General features: G+C 39.9%; 1 protein-coding gene across 1 annotated transcript; it reads right to left on the minus strand.

Moving 5' to 3' along the window:
* Window positions 1–130: 130 nt before the first annotated feature.
* On the minus strand, window positions 131–1,573 carry LOC135476829 (uncharacterized). The gene has a single exon (XM_064756961.1). It carries the CDS (start codon window positions 1,335–1,337, stop codon window positions 228–230), a length of 1,110 nt encoding a protein of 369 aa, XP_064613031.1. The 5' UTR covers window positions 1,338–1,573; the 3' UTR covers window positions 131–227.
* Window positions 1,574–11,646: the final 10,073 nt, after the last annotated feature.

Genomic DNA, 11,646 nt, shown 5'->3' on the forward strand with positions numbered 1-11,646 from the left:
AAGGGAACATACCAAATTTAATGCGTCAAATTTTGACTTAAGTCTAATAGTGCTTCATGATCACGAGGCGTGCACGTTTTTTAAAAATACTTAACAAATCATAATTACAAAGACTACAAAGTGTACGGCTGGATATTGACTGATATATTTATAATTAATGATATACTGACAAACTTATACTCATGAAAATCTTTCATGATATAACTTAAATCATCAACAAATCAGGATTACAAACTTGTGCACCATTGCTCAAATGACGCTATATTGCAGTTCAGACATTTTGGGTTCTTGGGAATTCCTCGTGGGTCTGAGGTTTCGTACGATGGCACAGTTTGCATTTCTGCACCCATATCCCGGCACATTCTGACGATATCAATCTCTTTGGTATAAATTATTTCTACCTTGATGTGAGAATTGACAAGACATTTAGAATGATCGGCTGCCACTTGCAAGAAAGGATTTTCTGAGGGTAACCTCAGTAAACACTCTTCGCACATTTTATAAGCATCTGTGTCTTTTTCACAAAGGACAAGATTTACATGATGGAACCTTTTGTCTTTGTCCAAGCAATAGAAGTCTGCAAAATAGAACTGCCACGGTCCCATATTTTGCAGTAACGCTATCAGCGGTACCACGAATCGATGAGGCCCAAAGGACGAAGGGAGTTGTGCTCCTGAAATAGCCGTGGAGAAAAACAGCCCCTTAAGTCTGTTGGTAATAGGACACTTTGGGTCGCCAGTGTTGTCTTTTAGGTAGGGGTGCATAACACCGCCGTGGTTTAGGAATATGTCTCCAAAATATTCCTTCGTTTTTTTCCGATACAAACACGTTGCCAGCTCCATGGACCGCCACACTCGCTTTCTATGAAACTCCAAGGCTCTGTTGTACAAACAGATGGCAGTCATTTTGGGTCCGAGGCCGACAAGCTCCGCAATGTCATGAGTCTCGACGACGCCGATATACGGTAAATTTGCTACTCCTGTGCTTCTCGTAAAATGAACCCTCACGACACACTGGGCAGTGTTACTACCCGTAACCCGAACATCATTTGTACATGGCGCAGGCGCAACACAAATCTCAGGAGAGAAAAGGTACGGAGCTAGAGGTAGTTTAAACTTTGCCTGCAGGAAAGGTGAAGTTATCAGCCAAGGTGTGTATTTTACTTCACCCTCGGGGGACGTCTCTTTCAAATTTAAGGTGAACACGGCCATCAGACACTCCTTCTTTGGTTTTGTACAATGATAAGCTACACTAAACGTCTGTCTGTCCTCATTATAAGTGACACTAAGAGCGGAATTGTCATGTCTGTTTCTAACCATGAAGGGTAATGCCGCCATTTTGTCCGACTACATATTCTTTTAAAGAAGCCGATCAGTTTCTGTCTGCCACAAAAGACCTACCTCACAGCTGTCATTATGTGCTGCACATGATACATCCACATCATTTATTACTGATAGACAGGGACTTAACAGAGAGCAGAGAGGAACGACAAGTTCAATACTTTTACCTGGCTGGATTCCAACGCGTATGAAACACTGACTAGGCCTTGATCAGCTTTGCGATCACGGGTAAACTCTATATCCGCCTGAACAAACTAGTTCGGTTTGTACGCTGGCAAAACACACGCCAGTTAATCATAAGAGCGTGCGTCTCATGACGAACTAAGGTCAAGTTAACATATTTTTATAATGTAGAACAAGATGTCGACCTTCAGCCGTTGGACACGTGCTCGATGTTTAGATAACACTCCTCGACTCGCATTTAGTGGAAATCAGAAAATGTTACATGACGTATCGCGCCAGTCCTTCCTTATATGGATATCCAAGGTATCAGACGTCACATCTTGACAATCTGTCCCATCCTCTAAATCAAAAACGGAGGATGCATTTCTTTCACAATTTTCTTTTACTCTGTGTGGGATGTTTTAAGCTTGTAGATGACCAATATAAAGCGTCAAATAAATACGAAGGATCGAACTTCTGCATCTAGGCGTATTCAAATGAGAACAAGTATACGCGTTCCAAAAGGGGGTTCGTACCAATCGAAATACGTATACATGAAAAGTTATTACGTGAAGGCCATAGTCCAAATGGTAATTCCACTGGAAGTCGAGGTATAAATGGTAATTCCGGTGGCAGTCTTCAGTCCAGAGGGTAATTTCTCTGCAAATCTATACACCGAAAGATACATTCGCGTACCAGTCGTCGATAATAAAATATGTAATCTACATTGCGCAATTTAATTGCAACTGTTTAGGTAAGCAATGTGGCGATCTAATTCAACACCATGAAGACACATCCCCTATAGTTCAGAGTTAAGCGGAATTAGACACAATCATGATTCAGAGTGCCAGGTGTTTTGGACGCTCTGTCCATATTTACTTACAAAAGAATTATACTAACTGTAAAACTTACGAAACTTAAAGTGAGAGCGTTTGATGGAATAACCGTGGTACACTAGTTTTGGCAGTAATAACGTGTGACGTTAATTGAAATAGTCACGCAGGACCTAACAAATGCTACACGGCGAGGCCAAGTACATGCAAGTACAGGGCCCTTCGGTACATTGCTGTCTAATTAAGGTAATTTACCATGTCAAAATTGAAACTAATTGAAATCCTAAGTAGAGATGTCCTTATACTCCTTGTACGTGTATTTCAGCGCCTACCTCTTTAGTGAAATGATTTGAGCTTTTCAGAATCTTTTCCAACGCCAGAATTTCTTGCAATTGCACAACAGTAGCTTTTCCAAAATGACTGTATTTCTGGTAGTGCCTTTGTTAAGATAGAAGACCCAAGTAGCTAAGAATTCAGAATAAGAATTAGATTTAACTGGTACATAGCCTTGATATAGAATATACTTTCTATGTGTTTCTCATTGACTCTCATGAATGTGTAATGAGTTTAGAAAGGTTATAATGTCACTCTGGAGCTGAAGACAGCATGCAAACTCTCGGGTGCATAAGAACTCTTCGGATGTTCGAAGCCAGGTTTCGCAGTTTAGGCTGCGGCTTTAAGTAAAGAAGTTTGTCAGTTTCCTTACGAAGGTATACTTGACAAAACTGACCGCCGTCATATAAGACAACAATTCTTGAGGACGGAGTTAAACACCGATCGAGTAAGTAAATACATATTTTATACGAAAAGAAAACATGCGTTGATGCCAATTTTCCTTTCAGGCTGAACTGTCGGCGAACGGCATTGATGGTGCAGTTGTTAACATGAAGCCATTTGAATGTAAAGAATGTTTCAGAAAGTTGGTAGAAGATAAAAAGTTAGGCAATGTTTTTTTCATTGTTATTTTAATCAGGAGTCAGCCAGGATTCAAATCTGTCATCAGTTCAGGATTGTCAACGTTAGTCAGAAGAAAAACAAATTTTTCGATTTTTAAAAACAAATTATAGTAAGCTTGGCAAAAGTCTAGACTACTCAAGTAGTCGTCCGAGGTCAATAAGATAAACTTCGTTTGGCTTAAAATCAAACTGACAAATGTTTCCTGGCAGAAACAATACATTGTATACGACCAATTTTCTAAATTCCTTCCAATTTTTGAAATTGTACGAAATTTCAAAATTTTTAAATTTAAGAAATGTTCAAGTAATTCAGATGTGACGCATGTGCGTGACGAGATGTGCATGGCATGAGAAAACGCTTATGTTAAGTCTGAATCTAAATATGTGACTGTTTGATTGGAGTTTACGTACCCAGCAGCACTGGATATATAAGGTAGCTAAGTACCTTCCCTGTACTAACCACCTCGCAGTTTGGGTCAGTTATCAAATCCGTCTTATTTGATGTACCCGCCTACTTGATGTCGGCGACATTTACATGTACCTAATGCTGGCGGATTTTGCGAAGAGGTTGTCAGTGTTTTACCAAGCACACGGGCCTGTACAAACGTAGGCGGGATTTGACGTTCTTGCCTTGGGGTCTGTCTGCGGTCAGGTCGTCTGTATATTTCAGGGGTTGGTTGATGTGAAAACCCTGAAGTAGACTAAACCCACTCCTGTGTAGGATTGACTAGGCCATGCTCAAAAACAGATCATTTGCACGATGTTTGTTTATGTTATACAACAGACTAAGACTAAGCTTACGAAGAAGCCGCGGACTATCTTAAATAATGGTGAAAAAAAAAATTAAATCTGTGGAAAAAAGACATTTTGAGTGGCACGCAGGGTGTGAAAGTGGACTAGAAGAATTGGATCAGAAAACACAGCAAACGGAAAAACTTTCAAAGATGATTGACAGATTTACTGAAGGACTGATATTTGCACACGTAACGTTGACAGACATGACAGATTGACCATGGCTGAAGGGCTGATATTCATATTGGTAACGTTGGCAGACATGAAAGATTAACCACAGCTGACTGACTGACATTCCTACTGGTAACGTTGGCAGACATGACAGATTAACCACAGATGACTGACTGACATTCCTACAAGTAACGTTGACAGACATGATAGATTCACAGCTACTGACCGACTGATATTTGTACTGGTAATGTTGACAGACATGACAGATTAACCACAGATGACTGACTGACATTCCTACAAGTAACGTTGACAGACATGACAGATTCACAGCTACTGACCGACTGATATTTGTACTGGTAACATTGGCAGAGATGACAGATTAACCACATCTGACGGACTGACATTCCTACTGGTAACGTTGACAGACATGATAGATTAACCACAGATGACTGACTGATATTCCTACTGGTAACGTTGACAGACATGACAGATTAACCACATCTGACGGACTGACATTCCTACTGGTAACGTTGACAGACATGATAGATTAACCACAGATGACTGACTGACATTCCTACTGGTAACGTTGACAGACATGACAGATTAACCACAGATGACTGACTGACATTCCTACTGGTAACGTTGACAGACATGACAGATTCACAGCTACTGACCGACTGATATTTGTACTGGTAACATTGGCAGAGATGACAGATTAACCACATCTGACGGACTGACATTCCTACTGGTAACGTTGACAGACATGACAGATTAACCACATCTGACTGACTGACATTCCTACTGGTAGCGTTGACAGACATGACAGATTAACCACAGATGACTGACTGACATTCCTACTGGTAACGTTGACAGACATGACAGATTCACAGCTACTGACCGACTGATATTTGTACTGGTAACATTGGCAGAGATGACAGATTAACCACATCTGACGGACTGACATTCCTACTGGTAACGTTGACAGACATGATAGATTAACCACAGATGACTGACTGATATTCCTACTGGTAACGTTGGCAGACATGACAGATTAACCACAGATGACTGACTGACATTCCTACAAGTAACGTTGACAGACACGACAGATTCACAGCTACTGACCCACTGATATTTGTACTGGTAACATTGGCAGAGATGACAGATTAACCACAGATGACTGACTGACATTCCTACAAGTAACGTTGACAGACATGATAGATTAACCACAGATGACTGACTGACATTCCTACTGGTAACGTTGACAGACATGATAGATTAACCACAGCTGACGGACTGACATTCCTACTGGTAACGTTGGCAGACATGATGGATTTACAGCTACTTACGGACTGATATTTGTACGTGTAACGTTGGCAGACATGACAGATTGACAACTGCTGACTGACTGATATTTGTACTGGTAACGTTGACAGACATGATAGATTCACAGCTACTGACCGACTGATATTTGTACTGGTAACGTTGACAGACATGATAGATTCACAGCTACTGACCGACTGATATTTGTACTGGTAACATTGGCAGAGATGACAGATTAACCACAGCTGACTGACTGACATTCCTACTGGTAACGTTGGCAGACATGATGGATTCACAGCTACTTACGGACTGATATTTGTACTTGTAACGTTGGCAGACATGACAGATTGACAACTGCTGACTGACTGATATTTGTACTGGTAACGTTGACAGACATGACAGATTGGCAACGGCTGAAGGACCGATATTTCTACTTGTAACACTGGCAGACATAATAGATTGACAACTGCTGACCGACTGATATTTGTACTGGTAACGTTGACAGACATGACAGATTGACAACGGCTGAAGGACTGATATTCATACTGGTAACGTTGACAGACATGACAGATCGACAACTTCTGACGGACTGACATTCCTACAAGTAACGTGACAGATTGACAGATTAACCACTCTTACATTCCTACAGGTAACGTTGGCGGAGATGACAGATTGACAACTGCTGACTGACTGACTGACATTCCTACTGGTAACGACTGATATTTGTACTGGTAATGTTGGCAGAGATGACAGATTAACCACAGCTGACTGACTGACATTCCTACAAGTAACGTTGACAGACATGATAGATTAACCACAGATGACTGACTGACATTCCTACAAGTAACGTTGACAGACATGATAGATTAACCACAGATGACTGACTGACATTCCTACAACTAACGTTGACAGACATGATAGATTCACAGCTACTGATATTTGTACTGGTAACATTGGCAGAGATAACATATTAACCACAGCTGATCGACTGACATTCCTACTGGTAACGTTGACAGACATGACAGATTCACAGCTACTGACCGACTGATATTTGTACTGGTAACATTGACAGAGATGACAGATTAACCACAGCTGACTGACTGACATTCCTACAAGTAACGTTGACAGACATGATAGATTAACCACAGATGACTGACTGACATTCCTACTGGTAACGTTGACAGACATGATAGATTAACCACAGATGACTGACTCACATTCCTACTGGTAACGTTGACAGACATGATAGATTCACAGCTACTGATATTTGTACTGGTAACATTGGCAGAGATAACATATTAACCACAGCTGATCGACTGACATTCCTACAAGTAACGTTGACAGACATGATAGATTCACAGCTACTGACGGACTGATATTTGTACTGGTAACATTGGCAGAGATGACAGATTAACCACAGCTGACTGACTGACATTCCTACAAGTAACGTTGACAGACATGATAGATTCACAGCTACTGATATTTGTACTGGTAACATTGGCAGAGATAACATATTAACCACAGCTGACTGACTGACATTCCTACAAGTTACGTTGACAGACATGATAGATTCACAGCTACTGACGGACTGATATTTGTACTGGTAACATTGGCAGAGATGACAGATTAACCACAGCTGACTGACTGACATTCCTACAAGTAACGTTGACAGAGATGACAGATTAACCACAGATGACTGACTGACATTCCTACTGGTAACGTTGACAGACATAATAGATTCACAGCTACTGACGGACTGATATTTGTACTGGTAACGTTGACAGACATGACAGATTAACCACAGATGACTGACTGACATTCCTACTGGTAACGTTGACAGACATGATAGATTCACAGCTACTGACGGACTGATATTTGTACTGGTAATGTTGACAGACATGACAGATTAACCACAGATGACTGACTGACATTCCTACTGGTAACGTTGACAGACATGATAGATTAACCACATCTGACTGACTGACATTCCTACTGGTAACGTTGACAGACATAATAGATTCACAGCTACTGACGGACTGATATTTGTACTGGTAACGTTGACAGACATGACAGATTAACCACAGATGACTGACTGACATTCCTACTGGTAACGTTGACAGACATGATAGATTAACCACAGCTGACGGACTGACATTCCTACTGGTAACGTTGACAGACATGATAGATTCACAGCTACTGACGGACTGATATTTGTACTGGTAACATTGGCAGAGATGACAGATTAACCACATCTGACCGACTGACATTCCTACAAGTAACGTTGACAGAGATGACAGATTAACCACAGATGACTGACTGACATTCCTACAAGTAACGTTGACAGACATGATAGATTCACAGCTACTGACCGACTGATATTTGTACTGGTAATGTTGGCAGAGATGATAGATTAACCACAGATGACTGACTGACATTCCTACTGGTAAAAATCAAAGATCTTAAAGGATACTTGAAACGGTTTGTCTTTATTTCTTTATTTCTTTACAATGTACCTTAACATACAAAAATACAAAATCTTCTACGTTGTGTCCTTGGGGTGTAAAAATGTCCTTAAACTACAGTTTTCCTGTACCGTGCCACTGAAGAGTCCGGTAATTGCTGTTGCCTGCTCGACGTCATTTCCGAAAATTTCCGACCGTTGACGGAAAATATTCATAAAACAGAGGGGCGATTAAGAGAGGACGAAAATATGCTTCAAAAATGAAATTTTTTTTTGCATTCTTTTTTTGATCAACCGTTTTCACTTCCATTAAATCCATTATCTTTGTTCCTTTTCGTGTATCCGTTTTTATGAAGCGTTGCATTCAGTCTGATGGAAATGAACAAACATCTCATTTTCAACCATATTCCAGAGTAAGACGGAAAACCCCAAATAAATATATGAATAAACGAATAAACAAACAAATAAGTAAATATTTTTAAGGACCAAAATCATGTTTTGTAATATCAAGGTCACATTGGGAATTTTCTTTGTATTGCTTCTTTTGATAATTGTTTCTCGAGTTCACCCTTGCGGACACAAATCAGGTAATCTTTGTGAATGCCGTCGCTATTAGAAACTGACTGCTTCGGTGACCCAATGGTTAGAGCGTCCGCCTCAAAGTCGGGAGACCCAGGATCATACCAAAAACTATACTTTTTGTTGCCTTGCTTGGCGCTCGCACCGATATGTTTGAACAAGGAAATAGGGCTTGTTGGCATGGTGTTAGTAAAATGTGACTGGGTGGGATGTCATGCCTGGTGTCTTCAGCATGACACTTTAGAGGCGTCAGAACTTTGGCGACATGCCAGAAGAAGACATAGTATATGTACACATATCTAATGATTCTTCGTCGTCATATTACTGAAAAATTGCTAAGTACGACGTTTATCCCCAAGCATTCATTCATTCATTTTTAATCAGAAATTGTATGATCCTAAAGATTTTCATTTGTTGCACTAACCGCCTTTTCATGATACACACGTTGACATATAACGAGTGAAAGAATGCCTTATCAGTAAGTCATTTTTCCTTCTTTAATATCCTTTTTTGGAATCTCGTGTTTTACAGAATTCAAGGATATTGACCTTCGGGAAAGAAAGTAAGTAAGTTCGGATAAGTTCCCATTGAAAATGAAAATGAAGTTATCAGTTTCCTGAATAATTCTCCCGTGATTAAGGCACGAGCTCTCCCTAAAAAAGCGGAAAAATCCACTCTCTCATTGAAACAGAAACCACACATATTAGCCGTTTTGGACGTGTACATTAGATCTAAATACCATATTATTATTATTATTATATTAATATTTTCTTCCAGATTTATATTTTTCTTTCTGTTGGGAAATCTAGTGAAGGGTATTTTTTGTATATATGGATAATGCATTTTGGACATATATAAGTTATTAATATTAATTCTTTCAATCATTTCATACATTAATTAATATAGTTATTTACTTGTAGCAATATGAGCGGTTACCGTTATTTATTATTTTTTTTTTGAGAGAAGGCTGTTCAAAATCGGACCTAAAAAAGTCGGATTCCAACGTTAAAGAGATGAAGAGATATGATCCCTGGTATTACGAGAATAGAACACTGTGACTGTGAGAATGGCTCACCTAGATCACATTAAGGATCATACTCCTTCACTAAACTTATTGTTTGTCCTGATTTAGAGAGTTAAAGGACCTCGTAAGTCATGATTGACATTCAGACAAAGCAAGAGCAACGATATCGACGAGCCATCCATCTGAGTTGAGCCTACCCCGAAGACATCTCCTACATTCTGGAAAGATTTGGCTTCGTGGCTCAGTTGGTTAGCGCGCTAACGCAGCGCAATGACCCAGGAGTCTCTCACCAATGCGGTCGCTGTGACTTCAAGCCCAGCTCATGCTGGCTTCCTCTCCGGCCGTAAGTGGGAAGGTCTGGCAGCAACCTGCGGATGGTCGTGGGTTTCCCCTGGGCTGTGCCCGGTTTTCACCCACCATAATGCTGACCACCGTCGTATAAGTGAAATATTCTTGAGTACGGCGTAAAACACCAATTAAATAAATAAATAAATAAATTCTCGAAAGATTTAGAAGGACGTCTTCGTCAAGTAATACGAATTTATTTATTTATTCACACCGTACTCAAGAATATTTCACTTGTATATGATTGCGGCCAACATTATGATGAGAGGAAACCCGGCAAATTTTCTTTTTACATATTTGTGTGAAATGTTTCAGACATCTTTCACTGTAAGATTTTGGATGAACATGGAGCGTGCCAAAAGCGAGCACGTTCTAAAACCTTCGTATTGTACAGGATTAATCCGTCACTGAGCAATCTTCTGAAGCTTTACAGGGCACATAAATTGTCATAGTAGTAAGAGCAACACTGAGCAAATTACTACTGGCGTATCCCTGTAATGATAAAAACTCCAAATATCTAAATGTTTATCCGTGTTGCAGCTCCTAGTATGAGGTTTGGATCCTAATACTCTCGTCAGCTACAGATATGAGAAAACGGTTTGTTAATAGCACATTTTGGAGGGAAAACAAATTTTACACCGGAGGCGATCACAGATGCTAAATTCCTTTCTGGGAAGCATTACTGGCAGTTTGATGCGTACATTAGTAAAATTCCACTGGACAGATCTTATTTGAAATGCATCTCTGGTTTAAGTCAACTCGGCCATTTCTACTTCAACCATCCTGACAGTAAGTCATGAGGCGTATCAATACCAAAGATTACACATACGGCATCCTGGGATGGGATATCACGTTACAGAATAACATATTGCCATCTTAACCACACAGACTGGGTTTCTGTTTAGACAAGGAACATAGAAAGCTGACTGTAGTAGATTGTAACAACGAATCCTTGATGTTTATTGTAACTGTTCATGTATATGCACAGAACGTGGCAACGTACAAGCCCTTTAACAACATGGCTTTAGCAGAAACGAATAAAAAAATCCAGTGATGTCACTGGCAAATTATCAGACGTCACTTGTCTAGAGTTACTCAAACTGCTTACATGTCATCATGTTTATTATACAATAATTCTAAAACAGCGGAAAGGGGCCAGGAAGCTTAATATACAAGCAGAATCCTGGATGGTTTATAGGGGAATAAACGGGTCGATTTTATTGTCTGTTTTAACAATTGTATGTGACAATATTATCCAATTCTTAGTCGTATTATTTTGATATTAAGTTTGCATTGCGTGAAATGAGGGTGCAACTGCCCATGGTAAGGTTTCGGCGTGGAAAGGCTGGGATTGAGTACACTATTATTATATAAGCGTCACGTCCGACATTCGTATACCATTCGTAGTCCGTAAAGGTTGTTCCAAGTCGATAATGGCAAGTTCCATTTCCAAAACAACGTTTAACACTAGCTTCCAAAGACAAAGGTATGTAAGAAATTATACAAATAGGAAATAAAGCCGGTAACACACAAGAGAGAAGAGATCATTAGTTTTCAATGATGCCGATCAGACAGTGGATGTTCCAGGCATGAATTCCATATCAAAGTTCAAATTTATGACAGATGCTACGAACTCCGTTAAACATTGTATTATATTTTTAAA

The sequence above is a fragment of the Liolophura sinensis genome, chromosome 10, assembly GCF_032854445.1.
Source record: "Liolophura sinensis isolate JHLJ2023 chromosome 10, CUHK_Ljap_v2, whole genome shotgun sequence".
NCBI classification, from domain to species: Eukaryota; Metazoa; Mollusca; class Polyplacophora; order Chitonida; family Chitonidae; genus Liolophura; species Liolophura sinensis.

Coding starts and splice junctions, on each gene's coding strand:
- LOC135476829 (XM_064756961.1), bottom strand. CDS start 1,337: ATGGCGGCATTACCCTTCATGGTTAGAAACAGACATGACAATTCCGCT.